Here is a 21,648-nt window from a genome sequence, read left to right on the forward strand (position 1 = left end):
TGCTGCTTCTGTGTACTTTCAGATATGCCGCTGGGTCCTTTCCTTCCCGCCTCGCCCTTCACTGGGTCCCGTGGAGAGCCTGCAACCGTGGGAACCCCGGGAGCGTCTGTCTGGGCCCCCCCGCTCCGCTGGGGGTCTCCCACTACCAGACAACGCTCCCTGCACGCAGGCGGCTGCTGTCCCATCAGATGATGTCATTTCTTTCTAACCTAAGACGCTGGGGCCGATTCAGGAGAAAGACTCAGGACTTGGTCATGTGGACTAGTCTTACTTTGACCTTAATAGGGGGATTTCTCTGAGCACTTTCGGATCTGCCCCTCAACCAAACACTCAGATACTCATTGATCAAGGCGACAAAACAGTGACAGACTGCAGAATTTTCCATTTCTAGATCTAATTAATTAAGCTAAATCTCCACACCAGGAAGCTGGACTTTCCTTCCAGGATAGCACCTAGAATACAATCTTCACGGCCCTAGGGCAGGTCAGTGACATTGGTCTCATCAAGGTCAATTCCAGAGTGCAGCTGGCAGTCCTTGGCGGCCGCCCAGGGCATGGAGGCAGAGGTCCACTTCACTGCCCAGTCTCCTGCTTTGCTGACCAAGATGACGCCGCCTAAACCCTTCAGCTTTGACTTCATATAACCCAACGACATGTCGGCAGCCTCTTCCAGTGTTTTTCCTGAAAACAAGGAGAGGCTGTGAAACAACCTTTCAATAAAAAGAAATCTGATGGGAAAATCATTTGTAGTATGAAAAACCAAAGTGAGTTAACAAAGATTCTGGGCAAATGATTTCTTTTTTCTTTTTTTTAAATGCTTATTTATCGCGAGAGCGAGTGAGCGAGTGTGGGAGCACATGTGCCTGTGCGAGTGGGAGAGGGGCAGAGACAGAGGGAGAGAGAGAATCCCAAGCAGGCTCCATGCTGTCAGCATGCAGCCCGACGTGGGGCTCAATCTCACGAACCGTGCGCTCATGACCTGAGCCAAAATCAAGAGTTGGATGCTCAACCGACTGAGCCACCCAGGTGCCCCCAAACGATTTCTATGTGAATGCTTCTTAGAAGGGTCCTCACCGTAAAAGACCCTCTGTGCACTGAGGCAGAGCCTGACATCAGCCTAAGCAGACCTGCTTTTCTCCCACACCCAGGCTCAAAGTCTCTCTACTGCCCAAGATGCCCAACGCAGACAATATTCTAAACGCACTTCTTTCCAAATCCTAACAGAAGGTGGGAAGAAGTCAAAGTAGGTAACAGCCTGAAAGGAACATCTAAAGCAAATTAAAAAGGGTTTCATCTACTTTCCCTCCTATTTACGAAGACCTTCCGTTCACTCGTCTTCAGACAGTATGCATTTGTTCTATGTACCTTGTTCTACGTGGAAGAGAGTGAGTCTGGCCAGATTCACCTTCAGGATGCTCTCCCCGTGCCCCGTTGTTGAAATGGCACCAATGTCATTGTCAGCATAACCTCCAGATCCTGCCCCAAAAAAGTGACAACAGTGAAGAAAGTCAAACACAGATCAAGTCTAAGGCTACGTAAATACTGAATCCCAAAGAGTGCCAAAGTGTGGACAAAGGTCAGTAGCTGTGACGCTTTAGTGTGAACAAAGCGCCAGGTGATGACCCTGAAACCAGGGGGATGAAGGGAGCCCTGGGAGGGAGGGCAGGACTGACCCTTCCTGGAACAGCTCCCCGAGGGCACGCGGGTGGTCTGCACAGGGCAAGGCATATATAGCCACGCCTACCCCCGCCCCTCACCCCGCTTCCAGAATGAGGCCATGTGCTTCGGTGTCCACGCAAACACTTCCACCCGTAACGTCGCTGTATCAGCAACGTGTGGCTTTCATGCCACTCAGATCCAGTAACTGCCCACTGAAATTCTCAGCTTTTTCTGTTTGTTAATTTGAGCCCAGGACTGGGAAGAGGGTTCGTGTATGTAACCCTCTGGGACGAAGTCTGCAGATCCCGAAAACGGGGCTAGAGGGAAGAGGCCCTCGGGGGCTCATGGGGGACAACTGGAGCCTCCCCTGTCTCCCTCTCCAAGTCCTCCCCAAAGCCAGGTGGGTGACTGTGGATGGGAAGGGGCAGAGCCATTGGTGAGGCCCACCTATGCATGGCGTGTCCCCAACCCGGCCGACCATTTTATTCACGATGCCCCCCGTCGAGGTCGCGTAGGCCACGTTTCCGTTGCAGTCCAAGGCCACGGCGCCCACGGTTCCTAGGTTTCTGCCAAAAATAGAGAAGTGACAGGCTGAGACGAGAAACACTCCCACAGGTAACAACGTAACTTAACAGCACTTACATTCCCACATTACAGGTTAATGGCAAACGGGCCACACTTTGATCCCAATATTCCTGACTCACGGAAATGGAAAAGAAAGCCCGTTTGCTTTTTATTCTGCAGGTCGGGTAGATTACTAGACACTCTTCTAGACCTCGGCTTCAAGAGCACATCTGATCCCAGCACCTCTGACCTCTAGCTGTGACTTACTTGCTAAGTTTTCTTCTCTGGGTCTCATTTTCCCCACCAAAAAATGGGGACAAAGCAACTGGGTGCTGGGGCACCAGGGTGGCTCAGTCGATTGAGCGTCTGACTCTTGATTTCGGCTCAGGTCATCATCCCAGGGTCATGGGATCGAGCCCCTCATCTGGCTCTGCGCTGAGCATGGAGCCTGCTTGGGATTCTCTCTCCCTCAGCCCTTCTCCCTTGCTCAGGATTCTCTCTCCCTCTGCCCTTCTCCCCTGCTCAGGATTCTCTCTCTCTCCCTCTGCCCTTCTCCCCTGCTCAGGATTCTCTCTCTCTCCCTCTGCCCTTCTCCCCTGCTCATGCGCATGCTCCCTCAAAACAAAAGGCGCATCTCAAACTTCAGTGTGCATGAAAACCCCTTGGATCCCCGGGCCCACCCCAGAGATCCCGAGTTGGTGGGTACAGGGCGGGACCGAAGACCCTGCATTTCTCACAACCTCCCAGGTGAGGCTGATGCTGCCCGTCAGACCCCACTTTGCCTCTTTCATGGCACTTGCTGCAAAGACGAGACAGGTTATTGTTTTCTCTAACATTTTATTATACATTTTCAAGTAAAAAAGTGAGAAGAATATAATACAGTACAATCACAGCTCTATACCTGCCACCCAGGTTCTATAATGAACTGTACTTGAGGCACAAAGTGCCGGGCACAGCAGGGAGCTGAATCGACCACGTCCCTTCTCCTGTGCAGCCTGCGTTTGGGGGGCAGAGGGCAGCAGAGCAATACAAATTTGCTTTATGGAACGACAGGAAAAACTACCACGAGTCCAGAAGCATGGAGACACCTCGACACAGGGCCTCTCTGAAGGAGGTGAGGGCAAGCTGTGCCGATCGCTGGGGAGAACGCTCCTGAAGCAGCAACATGATTGCTAAACTCATGGAATCTGGAGGGCACTGTGGCTGGAGAGAATAAAGTGAGGGAGAGTGAGGAGGGACGGCCAGCAGCCAGACCATGAAGGCTCTGATGGGCGGGGTGACCGTGCACCCCGGTTACCTACGACAGTCCTGACTTATGCCTTTTGTCCCTGCTTGTTTCACCTTCGCTCTCAAAATCAAGTTCCAATTTGAATACTAAATCACCTGGTTCTCCTACGTAAAGGCCGTCGTCAGGGCTTTCACTCGGGAGGCGGGGAGACACTGGAGCACTTGAGCCAAGGCTCATCTTGTCACAAGAGGAGTTAAGCTTTAAAAATACTATTCTTACCACGACGCGCGTCCACCAGGGTGGCTAAAATGAGGAAGACTTGGTACCAGGTGTGGCCAGGACGTGCAGGGCTGGGATGCCCCGTCATTCCTGCTGGAAACGTAAACTGGTGCCCACACCCCTTTGGAAAACCATCTGGTGGAATCCACTGAAGCTGACTTAGCAACAACGCTCCAGCGTTTCTACAGTCTTCCGGCAGAAATGTGGAGTGTTCACCAAAAGAGGACACCCAGATGTTCGCAGCAGGACGGTTCGTAGTAATGGAAAACGGAAAACGACACAAATGTCCAGCAGAGGTGGAGTAAATGAGTGGAGACACAGCCACGAAACAGAATGATGCCGGCGGGGGGTGGGGGGGGCGGTAAGCTGCCGCTGCAAACAATACATGGATGAATCTGAGAAACCGGACGATGAAGAAAAGGAATGGCGATATGCTGTTTCCTGATCTGGGGGCCGATTGCATGGGTGTGTCCACCCTGTGAAAACTCACTAGGGGTACATAAGATTTATGCACATCTGGGGTGCCTGGTGGCTCAGTCGGTGAAGTGTCCGACTTCGGCTCAGGTCATGATCTCATAGTTCGTGGGTGTGAGCCCCGCGTCGGGCTCTCTGCTGTCAGCTCAGAGCCCGGAGCTTGCTTTGGATTCTGTGTCTCCCTCTCTCTCTGCCCCTCCCTGGCTTGTGCACTCTCTCTCTCAAAAAGAAAAAAAAAAAAATTAAAAAATTACATGAGTTATTAAAAAAGATTTATGCACCTCTGTATGTATGCCACATTTGTACACAAAGTCTCTCTTAACACGATTATTCTAGCAAATGTATGTTGGCAGAGGGAGATGAGACTGGAACTAGAGAGTGGTCAGGGGGTTTGAAGAGTCGGTGGTCTGTGTGAGGGTGGTGCTGTGGTGTGGGAGAAGCAGGCTGGGCTGGAAACATTTTTTTAACAGAGAAGACAGCCTTAACACTGAGGAGGAGGGACGCAACGGCAAGGAAGAAAAAATGATCACAGGACACAGGCACATTCACAGAAACGAATGAACCACAGACAAATGCCAAATGCTCAAACTTGTTAATAGTCCAGGAACAGCAAATTAAAGCAACAAGTTTAGGGCGACTGGGTGGCTCAGTCGGTTGAGCATCCGACTTTGGCTCAGGTCATGATCTCACAGTTGGTGGGTTCGAGCCCCGCGTGGGGCTCTGTGCTGACAGCTCAGAGGCTGGAGCCTGTTTCAGATTCTGTGTCTCCCTCTCTCTCTCTCACCTTCCCCTGCTCGTGCTCGGTCACTCACTCTCTCAAAAATGGATGAACAAACATTAAAAATACCCTACTAAATAAAAAAAAAATTAAAGTGACAAGGTTACCCTTCTCATGTCAGAGGAAGAGAGGCAGTCCCAGTCTCAGCTGGTGGCAGACCCACGTTGAGGCAAGATTACAAATACAAATGGAGGTCCATACCCCATGTTTACTTCTTGGAAGTTGTAAATACATTCTATTCTCTTAGAGCGATGCATAGGCTTTTAAAAATATTGTAAAGCTATGGCTCTTATGTGGCTGAAATTTGGCAAACTACCAGCGGTGACTTAATTTCATTATGATCATGCCCATCTGGGTTCTCCGTTGATGGCTGGCCCAGTAAGTGATTGAGTGTCTACTCCACAAGACTGGCTCTCCTGCTTTGCTTTCAGTTTGGGAAGCCGCTGCTCTTGTAGCTGTATGTCCGTACAACATTCTGTTCTGTTGACCGACTGCCAGATAAGACAGATCTTTTTGAGTCGGTGTAGTTCTTGGCAGGTTTTTAGTTAATTTTAATTTGGCGAAGCTTCACTCTGCTGAGGCAGTAGCAGCTGGAATGACCGACAAAATTCCTCAAGCAATCCTTGGATTTGGAAGTGCCTCCTGATTCGAACACTGGCACGCTCACATGCTCGAGGGCAGCATGTGGTAAAATGCTGTAACAGAAGACTCTACTAAATGTTTTAATCTGATCAAATAAATCACAATCGCTTGCTGTAGTCGTTTCTGTCACCTTAAACAGGAATCTAGATCCACGCAGGGTATCTTCGGCGTATTATACAAAATCTTAAAGCACAAGTATGTTCTTTGTACGCAAATCTCTCTTCAAATGATACTCTGATACGTAATAAACAGAAAAACAGCCTCTATGGGAGCTGGTCTGGGGGTTATTTGTACACGAATCTTCTCCTTCAAGTCACACAAGTATTTTTGCTTCCTTCTTTCGGTTTCCTTTTATTGGAATGTCATTTTTCTCGCTTACTTCACATCCAGTTTGATTTTGTTTCCCTAAACTTCACGTTTTCAATCCTTTTAGATGTAAAATAGCCAAAAAGATTTTTAAAGGTTTTATTAAGCTTATCAATAGAAATGAACAGTTCCTACTAAGTGACTATAGAGAGCATAAATTCAAAATTAATTTCACTGTTAAAGTCCATAATTTTCTCCTTGAGGATCTTGTGTGGTTTCACGGAACTCTTTTTATCAATGTGATTCTCGGATCGGACCCTCTCCTGTCCCACAACATTGATGCTGTCGGCACAGCAGGGGCACACCTTCTAGAAAGAGATTTAAACTGTGAGCCTACCTGTCACATGGAATACTTCTGGATTCTTGGCCAAACTTCACGGTATCTTTTTTTTTTTTTTTTAATTTTTTTTTTTTCAACGTTTTTTATTTATTTTTGGGACAGAGAGAGACAGAGCATGAACGGGGGAGGGGCAGAGAGAGAGGGAGACACACAGAATTGGAAACAGGCTCCAGGCTCCGAGCCATCAGCCCAGAGCCTGACGCGGGGCTCGAACTCACAGACCGTGAGATCGTGACCTGGCTGAAGTCGGACGCTTAACCGACTGCGCCACCCAGGCGCCCCCTTCACGGTATCTTTTATTTTGCTTTTGACAGTCTCTAAAAAAAATTTTTTTTTTAATGTTTATTTGTTCTTGAGAGAGAGAGAGAGAGAGAGACAGAATGTGAGCAGGGGAGGGGCAGAGAGAGAGGGAGACACAGAATCCGAAGCAGGCTCCAGGCTCCGAGCCATCAGCCCAGAGCCTGACTCGGGGCTCGAACTCACCGACCGCGAGATCGTGACCTGGATGAAGTCGGACGCTTAACCGACTGCGCCACCCAGGCGCCCCGAGAGTCTTTTAAATTCACGACCAAGATGGAAAGTTTTCCACTTCTCTTAATCCAAAACACCTACTTCAAAAAGCAGGTATAAAGCCAATAAAATGTCCACTGACTTTGACTTGTTTTTCTTCGCTGGCTCGCATAGTGATACATATAAATGTTAGCTGCTCCAGAGGTCTTCTGACCATGGTACCTTCTAGCTGAACAGAGTATTTTGTTAAAAAAAATTTATGTATTTGATTTCATCTCTTATTACCCATTAAATTAATCCGTCTGAGCTCAGAGGCTGGAGCCTGCTTTGGATTCTGCATCCCTGTCTCACTCTGCCCCTCCCTCGCTCATGCTCTCTCTCTCTCTCAAGAATACAAAAACAAAAAAACTAAAAAAAAAACATACAAAAAAAATCTGTCTGAATTCTCTATCCTAGACAGTGACCATATTAGTTTCGTTATTTTTTGTCTTAATTACATGTTCGGTGTTTTATCAACTTTTGAAATAATTTTTACCAAGCCCGGAAATTTTCTAGTGGGTTCTGTCAACACTGTGCTGACAGAGTGCCATGCAAAGCATCATCCGCCCTCGCTAAATATCGGACACGCGGTATTACTCTTCCAAGAACCTCACGTCCATGTTCCGTGTCGTCTTTTCCTTTTTCCGCTCTCATCTATCGCCTGTTTCCTCCAATCCTAGCAATTGCGTCCTTTCGGTGTGTGAATCTTCATGATGAGCAATGACGTCATCTTCCTTTAGTCCAGAATGTGCACTGCTGGGATTTCATCTGAACTACTCAAATTGAGGATGTAGCAAGAATGCTATGCTCGTTAATTTTCACTGTTTTGATGGGTAATTCAATCTTCACTGAACCAAGAAGCTGGAATGTCCTGCTTATGAACTTTCAGTGGATTGTCCTGGAAGGAGGCCGCTTACTTTACTGTTTTGTTTTTTAAAATGCACACGGAGTGTGTCCTGGAAGATTGTTTTCCTTTTTTTTCCTTTCAGCTTTTTGTTTTCCTTTGTGAGTTCCACTTTTGTATTCTTTTTCGTATCAAAATCTTGACTTAACACGCATTTTCAATTGTCTAGGGATTAAAAAAGATGCGATTGTCTTGAAAGTGTACAAAATTAGGATGTATTTTCATCAAACACGAAGAGCAAATAAAACCGAATCAATATAAATGAACTGCAGATACACTTTCAAGTGTATCTTGAAATATGCCAAATTATCTATTTATAGTAAATATCAACATTAAAGTCAGACATGAATTACACTTAGCAAATACAAGATTTTGAAACAAAACTACTCAAATGTTGAAAATGTTAACATATTACAAAAATAAAACCATTCCGAATTCTAACATTCAGCGTCCATTCAGCTGCCAACATAAAGAGCTGGTTCCTCACGCAGGTTCTGTCCAGACCCTCACTGTCCAACGCGGCAGGTGCGAGCTACCTGTGCCCCTGGCCTCTGGAAGCGTGGGCAGCCCCCAGGGAGATGGGCCGCAGGCATAGCATATGGGGCAGGTTTTGAAGATTTAGTATGAAAGAAGAATGTAAAATATCTCAAATAATTTCTTATATTGATTACAGGCTGATATGGCACTTTGGATATACTGGGTTAAACAATATTAAGTTCACCTGTTTCTTTTTAGGATTTTTAATGTGGCTTCAAACGTAGCTCTTGTCTTTCTACTGGACCGTGCTGGTCTAGGCCTACATACCCGCGAATTTGAGAGTCACGGCAATCGGTCCTCACGTTTGAGTCTCACAGACATTGTACTAATTCACGAATCATGAATCCCGCCAGAACCGCAGCATAAAACATGTAAGGAGGCCGGAAACTGAATATCTGGCACTATTGGGAAACAATACTTTGTTGCTTAAGAATTTATTTGACAAGCTATTCATTTGTCTTTTTCTCTTACCTAAGTCCTTCTGCTGCTCCATTCTTCCCCCACTCCAAAGCAGTGTCCATTTCTGGTATCAGCAGTGGCACAGTCCACAAATCTTTAGATTTAGGTGCTCTTTGGTTCCAAGACACAGAGCAAGATGCAGAGAAGCATTTCCCTGGGGGCTGAATGGTGTTAATCACAAGAGTGGATGATGAGGGTTATGGGTCATGCAGGCCACTGCTGAGTGACAGAGGCGCCCCAGGTGACTGTAATAAGCCAACTGTTTTGTGTATTTGTGACATGGGGGTCCTCTGAAGTATAGAACCCGGGGCAGGGTCTCTCTTGCTTACATCTAGGGGCAATGATGGCTGGTGGAGAGGTGTGCTATTGCAGAATTTTTGGAAAGCGATGTGGCAACATGTATTAAAACACCCACGGACCATCAATAAAGCAGCCCCATTCCTGTGACTCCAGCTTACAGGTACGTACAACCTTATCAACAGCTACCAATATATGGCCAATCGTGTAAAATAGATTCTTAAGCTGGGGACACATCAGGATTACCTGGACACTTTTTCCTAACACACCTGCCTGGCCTCTTCACTTCTGACCTCTTGGGTTAGATTCTTTGCGGAGGCGGGCCAGACGTGCGTACTGTGAAAAAGCTCCCTAGGCGATATTAAAGTATACTGCTGGTTAAAAATGATAAATCTTCAAGAGTACGCAGGGTTAATAGATTATATCCCATTATAAACTGCCAGGCCATATTCAAATTTTACTTTTCAAATGTTGCTTTGAATAAGGGGGCTTTTATTTGGGATTTTGAAATCTAATATAGAAAACCGTAATTCAGAACATATGACTAATTCAAACTTGTAAGAGCTGTCCTGATTTCTCTGTACTAGGACAGAGTGTTTAAGTAACTTCAGAGGATAGATCATACAGAGCCTGCCTGGTCTGCTTTCAATAACAGACTGATCAGGAAGCATCCAGTAGTTAACACATTAACACAAGGCACTCTTCCATTCAGTCATCTTGGAGAAGGAGGTCTCGGCCTAATTTGAGTGGTTATTCACAGAAGTAATAAATGAGGTCAAGTTTAAGAGTCAGAAGAGCAGTGTTTCCATTCTGTACTATGAATTATTTTGTACAAACACTGAAACTACCAAGTGATTCTTGACTTATTTAAGAACTGTAGGTGATCAGAGATTTGTCAAACTTCCACAGTCGAGTAACTCCCCAGACTGTGAGCCGCAGATACACTTACTTTTCACAGTCTGGCTTTGGAGCACCTTTCTCATGCTTCTCTTTCTCTAGGCGTCTTATGTTTCTCTCTGTCACCAGCTGCTCTTTAGGAACTGTGGGAATCCCCATGGCTGTCGCAAATTTTGCTGCACCTTGGTCAGTCAGAAAGCAATGAGTGGTCTTCAGCCAGAAAGAAATGGGAAATGGTTAGATTTCTGAAACAGTTAAAATCTTCTTAACTGCTTCAATTGTATGGCTATAATTAGTTCTCTCTGGGTACAAAACCTCAAAAGTGCAAATTCCACTGGCTTGCTTCCCTAAATGCTGAGCAGCCTGGCGCTCTCGAGATTTTGTATTTTCAAAAAAACCCCCAAATGATGGAATATTACTAGGATCTTAAGTTTAGAGAACAGAATTCATTTTTATTTAACACATGCTATTTTTTTTTGAATTTTTTAAAAAAATGTTTATTTATTTTTGAGACAATGCGAGAGACAGAGTGCAAGCAGTGGAAGGGCAGACAGAGGGAGACACAGAATCCGAAGCAGGCTCCAGGCTCTGAGTTGTCAGCACAGAGCCCGACGCGGGGCTTGAATTCACGGACTGTGAGATCATGACCTGAGCCAAAGTCGGACGCTTAACTGACTGAGCGACCCAGGCGCCCCAATTTAACGCATACTATTAAACAAGGTCTGTTCCGTTTGTATGTGTTAAGTCATATGCATTGAGAGAAAACTGAAGAAAATACAGGAAGACAACATGAAAACAGTTAATTACTGTCAAGGGATTACTAGTCAAACTACACTGTCAACAGAGTTGGAGTCTTGGCTTATTTGACAAATTTAAATAGATTGCTTCTGTTCTTTTATATGACTTTAGGAGAACAGTGCTTGCAAGCAATTCCCTAGAGTAGGAAATTTTAGTCACTGAAGTACTAAAGTACTTAAAAAGTCCTATTTAGTCACTGAAGTATGGCGGTAGCAATTTCTTGCAAAAAAGGATGCTTCAGTCACATACCTTTTCCATAACAAGCCGTGCAAGTTTAATGGGATTTGCTATGCCCTGGACTGCAGAGACAGCTCCTGCAGACAGGTCTTTTCCATTCATGATACTAGCATCCATTTCCACGTCACCATTTACATTCAAGACGGATCCACAACCTAAAACCAAAGAGAAGTTGAAAAGCAAGAATTAAGAACTTAGAAATGGCTCCCAGGTTTCTTCTATGCTGCCGACTTTGTTTATTTTTTATTTTTTAAAATGTTTTATTTTTGAGAGAGAGAGGGTAAAAACGGGGAAGGGGCAGAGGGAGAAGGGGACAGAGGATCCAAAGTGGGCTCTGTGCTGACAGCAACAAGCCTGACACGTGGCTTGAACTTATGAACCGTGAGATCATGACCTGAGCCGAAGTCGGATGCTCAACTGACTGAGCCACCCAGGCGTCCCTAAGCTGCCAACTTCAGTTCATCTTCTACTTGCTGCCAGAGAAGCATGTTTGAAAACACAAATCTGGCTTGGTGCCCCATTACCTACAAAATAAAAAGGACGAAACCCTGATCTGGTCTCTGATCTCCTTTGCTGGTTTTATCTCCCCTCCTTGGCTACATTTTACTGAAACACTAGGTTTCCCTGAAAGTATCGTAAGTTCTCACTACTCTGGGCTCTTGTGCATGCTCTTCTCCTTACCACCAGCATGCTTTCTCCAACTTTTTTTTGCCTAGATAATGCCTATGAGTCTAGCTATGCTTAACCTCTTGTGCCTGTTTCCTCATCTGTAAAATGGGATAAGAACAAAGCTCAAGAATATTTAAAGGATTACAAAACTATCCAGTACCTAAAAGGTAAAATTCACAATGTCTGGTATCCAATAAGAAATTTCCAGGCACACAGGGAAGTAAGAAAATATGACCCATAATAGGGAGGAAAAAGAACCCACTTAATGGTAATGGATCATAAATGACATAAATGACAGAATTAGTAGACAAAGATGTTAATAAAACAGTTGTTGTAACTATATTCTATATGTACCAGGACATGGAGGAAAACATAAAAAGGACCCAAACAGAACTTCTAGAGATGAAAAAAAAAGTCTGAAGTGGAAAATACACTGGATGGGATTAAAACAAAGTAAGACACAACAGCAGAAAATAGTAATGACTATGAAGAGATAGCAATAGAAACTATCCAAAATGAAAAAGAAGAAAGGATAAAAACCCACCAAACAGAGGATCAATGAGCTTGGGGACAATTTCAAGTAACCCACTCTATGTATATAATTGGAGTCCCTAAAAGGAGAGGGGAGACAGAGGGACAAGAAAATATTTAAGAAAAAAAAATATACAAAAATATCAAATTTGATTAATACTATAAATTCACAGATCTGAGCAGCTCAATAAACTCCAAGCAAAAGAAACATGAAGAAAACTACATGCAGGCACATTATGATCAAACACCTTGGTCTAATCAGATAGAAAATCTTAAAAAAAAAATTTTTTTTTCATGTTTACTTATTTTTGAGAAAGAGAGAAAGAGAGACAGAGCATGGGCAGGGGAGGGGCAGAGAGAGAGAGGGAGACACAGAATCTGAAGCAGGCTCCAGGCTCTGAGCTGTCAGCACAGAGCCTGACATGGGGCTGGAACTCACAAACGGCAAGACCATGACCTGAGCCAAGGTTGGACACTTAACCAACTGAGCCACCCAAGAGCCCGGAGATAGAAAATCTTAGAAGTAGATAGAGCGAGACACATTCGGAAGTGAGAAAAAGATGAGAATGAGAATACATTTCTTGTCAGAAATGATGCAAACCAGAAGACAGTGGAGCAACATCTTTAAAGTCCTGAAATTAAAAACAACAACCCCCCCCCCAAAAAAAAAACCTGTCAAGTTGGAATTTAATACCTAGTGAAAGTATCTTTCAAAAACTGAAAACAAAGACTCTTTCAGATGCACAACAGCTGAAAGAATTCACCCGTAGAAGACGTGCAATACAGGAAATGTTAAAGCAAGTCTTTCAGGAAAAAGGAAAAGGACAGTGGACAACAGTCATGATCCACACCAAGGAAGGAAAAGCACTGGAAATGGCTAGTATGTGGCTAAGCAGAAATACTTTTCCCCCTTATTTTAACAATATCTTTAAAATATAACCATTTAAAGAAAAAAAAACATATTAGGCAATTTATAACATACACAGAAGTAAGATACATGACAATAATGGCACGAAGGCTACCAGAGGGAAAACAAGTATGCCGTTATAAGGTTCTTACATTATGCGTGAAGTATGATATTACTTGAAGGCAAACTGTGACAAATGAGAGATGTATAGTATAAACTCTAAAACACCCTTAAAAAACTATCTAGCTACTAGGCCAACAAAAGAAGACAGAATCATAAACAACACTCAATTGTCCCAAAAGATGACAGAAGAGGAAAAAAAGGAACAATGAATGGATTGGACAAATAAAAAACAAATAACAAGATTGACAGATTTATACCTGATCGTATCAATAATCACATTAAATGTAAATGGTGTAAACACCCTGATAAAAAGAAGAGATGGTCAAATTGCATAAAAAGGTAAGATACAACTATGTCCTCCTGAAAAAAATCCACTTTAAATATAAAGATACAAATAGGTTAAAAGTAAAAGAACAGAAAAAGCTATGCAATGCTAAAATGAATTAAATGAAAGTGTGAGCAGCTAGATTAGTATCAGGCAAAGTAGACTCTAGGACAAGGAATGTTAAATAATAATGACGTTATATAGTGATGAAGGGATCAGTTCACACAGAAGACAGCAGTCTGTGTACCTAACAACAATTTCTAAGCATATGAAGCAAAACTGATGAAGTCAAAGGAGAAGAGAAATCGCGAAATCCACAATTACAATTAAAGACCTCCTCATCCCTCTCTCAAGAATCAACAGAAATAGAAAATCAAGGTGTAGAAGATCCAAATAACGTTATCAACCAACTTGACCTTACTGAAATTTATATAACTTTCAATAAACAATAGCAGAGTACATATTCTTATAAATGCAAATGGAATATTTACCAAGACAGACCATATTCTGGGCCAAAAACCAAACCTTACAAAGTTCAAAAGAATGTACATCACACAAAATATGTCCTTTGATTGTCACATGATTAAAATAAAAATGAGAAGGATATTTGGAAAATCCACAAATACATTGAAATTATCACACTTGTAAATAAACCATGCTTCAATGAGGAAGTCACAAGGGAAATTATAACATGTTTTGAACAGAATGAAAATGAAGAGACATGTGAAAACTTGTAGGATGCAATCAAAGCAGGACTTAGAGGAAAATTTAAAGCATTAAGTGCTTGTATTAGAAAAGACTGGTCTCAAGTTATGATCTAAAAAGAACAGTAAATTATTTCCAAAGTAAGCTGAAGAAAGGAAATAACAGAGATAAATCATTTAAATTCCGAAGAGAAAAAGAATAAGAGAAAAAACAATTCAAAATCTGCAAACCCTCCTAAAACCACAAGCTACTGTTCTTTGAAAAAGAAACCAAACAAAAGAAAAACTTGATAAACTCTAGCTAGACTGACCAAGAAGTAAAGACAGAAATTCAAATAATCAAGAATGACAGAGAGGACCTCTCTACAAACCTTACAGACGTTAAAAAATAAAGACATATTGCAAACAACTCTTAAGCCTATAAATTCAACATCTTATTCAAAATAGCAATATTCCTTGAAAAACATAAAAAGCTCAAAGAAGAAACATAACTTGAATAGTCCCACACCTAATGAAGAAATTGATTTCTTAGCAAAAAACTTTCCATTAAAGCAAAACAAAAAGCCAAAAGAAATTCCAGGCCCAGATGGCTTCACTACCAAACTTTTACAAAGAAATAATACTGATTTTATACAAACTCTTCAAGCAAAACAGAAGAGGAGGGGTACTTTCCAATTCATCATTTGAAGCCAACATTACCCTCCTATCAAAGCCAGATGGATGTTAGAAGAAAATAAAACCACAGATCACTATCTTTCTTGAACATAGATGCAAAATCCTTAAGAAAACACTATCAAATCTAATCAAGCAATAAATAAAAAAGATAACACATAATGACAGAGGGGTGTTAACCCTAGGGATGCAAGCTTGGTTCAAAATTAGAAAACCAATCAATCGATATCCACCATATCAACAGACAAAAGAAAAACCATATGGTCATTTCAATAATGCAGAAAGAGGATGTGATAAGCTTCAACATTCATACCTGATAGAAAGTCTTGGGAAACTAAGAATAAGGAAACCTCCCCAACCTGATAAAGGGAACCCATAAAATCCTACAACCAACGTTCTATTTAATGGTGAAAGACTTTCCCTTTAAAATTGGGACTAGCACAGGATGTTTGCTCTCACCACTCCTATTCAACCTAATATTGGATGGTCTAGCCAGAGGAATATGCAAGGAAAATAAATAAAAGTCATAAAGCCCGTAAAAGAAGAAACAAAATGGTCTCTATTTGCAGATGACATTTACTATAAAGCAATGGTAATCAAGAAAGTGTGGTATTGGTGAAGAACAAATAGATCAATGGGCCAGAACAGAGAGCCCAGAAACAGACCCACATACATATATGGTAAAATGATCTGTGACAAAGGAGTTGTGACATCGTGATTTATAACAAACACATGTTTTGGTCTTTGCCCATGGTTCCCGGCTCTCAGCTCCCAGAACCCTTGGAATTTCCTAGGGGTTGAGTGCCATGGGAGCATCTTTTATTACGACTTTTGGTCTTTCGTCCTCAGTTCCATAAATCACTTCAGTGTCACAAAGGTGAAATGGATATCTTGTCGCATGACAAACTGCTTTCACCCATAACTCAGTTTATGTTAATGAGGTGACTTTTGGAAACCCCCTAAAGATGGGGGGGGGGGGGGCTGGTTGCCAAGGGAACCAACCATAGCTGGAGGGTTAGAACTTTCAGTCCAGTCCCCGATTTCCAGGGAGGGGAGAAAGACTAGAGGCTGAATCAGTCACCAGCGGCCAAGAACTTAATTAACCATGTCTATGTAATGGAGGTGGCATGAAAACCCAAAAGGATATGGTCTGAACGGTTTCCGGGTTAGAACCAGAATGCTTCCATGTGCCACTGTACTAGGCCCCAAACTCCAAGGAGACAGAAGTTCCTTTGTTGGGCACCTGTCTCTGTACCCCTTCATCTTGCTTTTGATTTGTATCTTTTGTAATAAACTGGTGATCTAATGAGTAAACTGGTTTCTTGAGTTCTCTGAGCCTCTCTGGCAACTGATTGAACCCAAGGAGGGGGTCGTGGGAACCTCTGATTTATAGCCAGTAGGTCAGAAGCACAAGGAACAACCTGAATTTACACTTGGCGTCTGAAGTGGAGCACAGTCTGGTGGGACTGAGCCCTCGACCTGTGGAATCTGATGCTATGTCTAGGTAGATAGTGTCAGAAATGAGCCGAATTGTAGGATACCCAGCTGGTGTAGGAAAAGTGCTTGGTGTGGGAAAACTCATACACACTGGAATTGGGTTCAGAGTCTTCGGACAAAGGCAATCCAATGCAGCAAAAAAGATAAGTCTTTGAACAATAGTGCTGGGCACTCATATGCAAAAAAGCCGAATCTAGACATAGACCTTACACCCTTCATGAAAACCATTCAAAATGGGTCACAGATCTAAATGTAAGATGCAGAACTATAAAACTCCTAGAAGATAACACAGGAGAAGGTTTAGATGACCTTGGGTTTGGCTTTTTAGATACCACACCAAAATCGCCATCCATGAAAGAAAGAAATTAAGCTGGACTTCATTAAAACAAAAAATTTCTGCCGTATGAAGGACACTATCAAGAGAATGAGAAGACAAGCCATAGACTGGGAAAAAAGTATTTGTAAAAGGCACATCTCATAAAGACCTGTTATCCAAAATACACAAAGAACTCTTAAAACTCAATAATAAGAAAACAAACACCCTGATTAAAAAATCAGACAAGGATCTTAACAGACACCTCACCAAAGAAAATCTACAGATGGCAAGTATGAAAAAAACTCAACTGTATTTTCATATATTAGCAACACATACTGCTAACTGTAATCTTAAAAAGTAGCATTTACAGGGGCACCTGGGTGGTTCAGCCAGTTGAGCAGTTGAGCGGCCGACCGACTCTTGATTTTGGCTCAGGTCATGATCTCATAGTTCATAAGATCTGCATGGGGCTCTGCACTGACAGCACTGACCCTGCCTGAGATTCTCTCTCACCCTCTACCCCTTTCCCCCGCTTGATGAAAGAAATAAAAGATTTACTTTTTTTATTTTTATTTTTTAAATGTTTAATTTACTTTGAGAGACAGCATGAAAGTGTGGGGCAGGGGGGCAGAGAAAGAGGGAGAGAGAATCCCAAGGAGTGTTCTCACTCTCAGCATGGAGCCTGCCTCGGGGCTTGATCTCACGAAGTGTTAGATCATGACCTGACCTGAAATCAAGAGTCAGATGCTTAACTGACTGAACCACTCAGGTGCCACAGAAATCAAAGATTTAAATAAATGGAAGTTTATACTGTGGTTTGGAAGTATTGGATTGAAAGGCTCAGTCTTGTTAAGATTTCAGTTTGTCCTAAACTGATCTATAGAGTCAACACAGTCCTACCGAAAATCCTAGCAAGTTTTTTGTTTTTTTTTTTTGGTAAAAACTTGACAAGGTGATTCTCAAATTTGTGGGAAAGACAAAGGGACGAGAATAGTCCAAACAATCTCTCTCTCTCTCTCTCTCTCTCTCTCTCTCTGTCTCTCTCTGTCTCTCTCTCTCTCACACACACACACACACACACACACACACACACACACACACGACTCTTACTACCTGATTTTAAGACTTAATATAAAACTATAGTAATCAAGACAGTGTCGTATTGGTGAAAGGCTACACATACAGACCAAGGGAATAGAATCCACCAATAGACCCATACATAGAAAGTCAACTGATTTTGACAAGGGAGGAAGGGCAATTCTATGGAGAAAGGTTGATTTTTCAACAACTGGTACTGGAACAATCATGCAGAAACAACCTTGACATATAACTCATACCTTATGCCAAAAAATTATTAAAAATGGACCTGAGGCCTAAATATAAAACCTAAAACTATAGAATTTCTAGAAGACACGTAAGAGAAAACATTTGTGACCCTGGGTTAGGCAGATATTTCTTAAGGTATGACACAAAAAGCACAACCCATTAAAAAATGGGACTCCTCCAGGGGCGCCTAGGTGGCTCAACTGGTTGAGTGTCCAACTTTGGCTTAAGTCACGATCTTGGAGTTTGTGGGTTCGAGCCCTGCATCGGGCTCTGCGCTGACAGCTCAGAGTCTGGAGTCTGCTTCGGATTCTGTGTCTCCCTCTCTCTCTGCCTCTCCCTTGCTCACGCTCTCTCTCAAAAATAAATAAACATTAAAAAAAATTATTAAAAAAAATGGGATTCCTACAAAATAAGGAACTTCTGTTCTTTGAAAGACACTGCTAAGAGAAAGAAAAGACGAGCCACAGACTGGAAGAAAATATTTGCAAATCACGTATCTAATAAAAGACCAGCATCTAGACTATATAAAGAACTCTTAAAACTCAATAATAATAAAAAACACAATAAAGAAATTCACAAAATACTTGAAAAGATGTTAAAATAAACATCGTTTGCCAGAAATTACCACCAGAACGAGGTCCCACCACACCTCTACGACAATGGCTAAAATAAAAAATACTGACACCACCAAGTGCTTGTGGGGATGTGGAGTCATTAGAGCCTTCATACGCTGCTGGCGGGAATGGAAGTGGGAGTCACTCTGGAAAACAGTTTGGCAGTTTCAAATAGTTAAATATATACTTGCCACATGACCAACTTCAATATTAACCCAAGAGAAACAAAAACTCACATTCACACAAAAACCTGTATGTAACTGTTTACAGCGATTTGTAATGGCCCCAAATCGACCATGTCCTTCAGCTGGTGAATGACTGACACTGTGGTATATCCATACAATGGAATACTACTCAACAGTAAAAACAGATGGACTATTCGTACTTGTGTCAACGCGGATGGCCCTCCAACGCATTATGCTACATGAAGAATCCAGACTCCAAAAGCTACGTGTTGTCAGACTCAAAAGGCCACGTATTGCATGATTCTACTCTCTTTTCCCTTAATGTGCTGCAGAGCAGACACCTGGGACAGTGGAAGCAAGTCACTTAGAATGGCAGGCTCTGGTACAGGGCAAAGAGATGAGAACTAGCCACTCCAATTCTGAATTCATACTTCCCAGTTCATGCAGATGACTGATCCCGGTAGTTTAGAGAGGGTGGGAGACCAGAAGACCTGTTCCAACACAGTCCTTTGTGAATAAGTGGGTGTTCTGTCAGCCAGAGGGCCCTGACTGCTAACTGTATGTAATTTAACAAGCCTCCCTCTGAAACAGCAAGCCACTCCTCCTGCTGGCAAGGAGTAGCATCTGGTAAATTCTGGCTCAACCAACAGAGCCATAACGATGCACTTATGCCTCATCTATGGTCAGGCAGACTTCAGAAATTTTGTGTAAGTGTTGAAGAGCGCAGAAGCAAGGGGATGAACAAGACTCAGGAAGTATTTGATGACTAACTGGTTCAGATTTCCTGAAATTCTTTTCTTTGACAGATGTTGGGCAGGTGGGTATCATCCCCCAAAGTATTTTAATCCCTAGATTTCAGGTTCTCTATTTTACTTTTATGTATGTATGTATGTTTATTTATTTTTGAGAGAGAGAGAGAGAGTCAGAGTATGAGCGGGAGAGAGGCAGAGAGAGAGGCAGACACAGACTCTGAAGCAGGCTCCAGGCTCTGAGTTGTCAGCACAGAGCCCGATGCGGCACTGGAACCCACAAACCTGGAGACCACGACCTCAGTGAAGTTGGACGCTTAACTGACTGAGCCACCCAGGCAACCCTGAATTTAAAAAATTCTTAAAGCAACTTGGTCAACTTAAAATATGAAGTTATACTGAAAAGCTTCTTAGATTGACACTTCAGATTCGATGTATTTAGGGGGGAGAAGATTAACTTGATTTGGCATCATTTACTAACTGCAGTGCAAGTTTACCTGCGTTGAACTCAGGATCATCTTCCAGGACGGTCACAGCTCCTTCCACAGCGTCAACTGCACTCCCTCCGTCCTTCAGGATTTTGTAACCCTCGGTAGCAGCTCTGATGATGCCCTGACGCACCCGCTCTTTCCTGTCCTTAGAGATATTACTGGCTCCGCCACCGTGGACCACGATGACGGGATTCATGTCGACAGATCCTAGGGATCAGGAAAATGAAAGTGTCATTTTGAACAGGCCCAAGAAAACTACCCTGGATGTAAGCTCCTGTGGGAGATTCCACTGGAGACTATGTCCAGTTTCTACCTCTGGAAGGGAAGCAAGGTTTACAGCCTCAAGCAATTTCCTGGACCGAGAGAATGGGGGATGGGGGCGGGGGACAGAGACAACTTGCTTTGAACTTTACACAAAATGTCCAGAGTGCCCCATGGTCTCCCTCCCCCTTCCCCTCCAACCCGCACCTCCAACACCTTCAGGCTTTGGGCCAGGGCTTTGGGACCCCCTCCCACAGGCTGCCATCTGGCCTCAGGAGAACTCCAGCCCCGTGACCTGTGCCGGGGGCCTAGCCTCCAGGGCCAGAGCTCCAGCCCTACCAATGGGCTCTTTCCGGTCTCGGTTTCCCCTGGGATGGTCCCTTTTCCGGGACTGTAAGTCCTGCATATCTGCAGACAGGCACCACACTGTGGGCCATGTAGGGGTAGCCCGGGGCACAGGTGGGGCCTCTGGGAAAGACACCGGGCTGTCAGGGTCCAACCAGTTTCAAAGCAAAGTTACTAGAGCAGCCAAATCTTGCTGGATATCAGAAGCCATCTTGGGACTGTTAGAGCTTAGGACTGGGAGACTGCTGGCAGCCATGATCGCCAGACAGGCCTCAAAGAAAAAGGGTCTGAGGGCAACCACAATTCCAACCTCCTCATCACTACTGCAGTGGGGGGGAAACGCTGGTCTCAGGATAATTCCTGGTGGGGTAAGACAGGCCCTATCTAACAGGTCTGGAGGGCTGCGGACCCAGGGCAGGTGCGCTGGTGTGAACTGCGCATGCCCTTGCCAGCGAAACTGAGCATCCAGGCTCCCCGGGGCCATCCCCGGTCCAGGCCGTGTAGGGACAAACTGGGCTACAGGCACGGACTTCTAGGGGATACACCGCGTTGCTGAAGCCCAGTCCTCCCAGCCCCCCCCCCAAAAAGAGATGCGCCACATCTCACTGGAATCCCTTAGCCTTGACATTCCCGTGTGGTGCTAACTCGTCGGTCCCACCCGCCACGTCCCGGACCCCGGCACCGCGCAGGGGGCTTTCCCGGACTCCGGCAGAGCCGTCGACTTACCGAGGACACCGCGGGCGGCGGACGCAGACGCAGGGGCTTCAGGCTGGGCCGAGCCGCCCGGCCGGCCTCCGAACCCGCGCGGCCCACCGCCTCCGCGAGCTCTTCCGGGAGACCGCTGGGTTCGCAACCGCTCCGCCACAACGGCCCCGCGCTTGCGCACGAAGGCGGGGCCGGCGCGCCGCGCAATTACCGTAAAGCCC

General features: G+C 44.1%; 1 protein-coding gene across 1 annotated transcript; it reads right to left on the reverse strand.

Annotated features, from left to right (window-relative positions):
• Positions 1-377: 377 nt before the first annotated feature.
• Positions 378-21,580, reverse strand: ASRGL1 (asparaginase and isoaspartyl peptidase 1). Its single transcript, XM_078433568.2, has 7 exons — positions 21,449-21,580; positions 20,123-20,323; positions 11,020-11,162; positions 10,025-10,182; positions 2,106-2,224; positions 1,365-1,475; positions 378-680 (listed from the first exon to the last, which is right to left on the reverse strand). Exons 2-7 carry the CDS (start codon positions 20,310-20,312, stop codon positions 475-477), a joined length of 927 nt encoding a protein of 308 aa, XP_078289694.1. The 5' UTR covers positions 20,313-20,323; positions 21,449-21,580; the 3' UTR covers positions 378-474.
• Positions 21,581-21,648: the final 68 nt, after the last annotated feature.

The sequence above is a fragment of the Panthera onca genome, chromosome D1 (genome assembly GCF_046562875.1).
Source record: "Panthera onca isolate mPanOnc1 chromosome D1, mPanOnc1 haplotype 2, whole genome shotgun sequence".
NCBI lineage: Eukaryota > Metazoa > Chordata > Mammalia > Carnivora > Felidae > Panthera > Panthera onca.

What these genes read in the sequence shown, in the direction of transcription:
- ASRGL1 (XM_078433568.2), bottom strand. Translation starts at nt 20,312, where the DNA reads ATGAATCCCGTCATCGTGGTCCACGGTGGCGGAGCCAGTAATATCTCT. An exon ending in TGATCCTGAGTTCAACGCAG is followed by an intron (nt 11,163 to 20,122) that starts GTAAACTTGCAC and finishes CTTTGGTTTTAG; the next exon opens with GTTGTGGATCCGTCTTGAAT. An exon ending in CCAAAGCCAGACTGTGAAAA is followed by an intron (nt 2,225 to 10,024) that starts GTAAGTGTATCT and finishes TATTTTTGGCAG; the next exon opens with AAACCTAGGAACCGTGGGCG.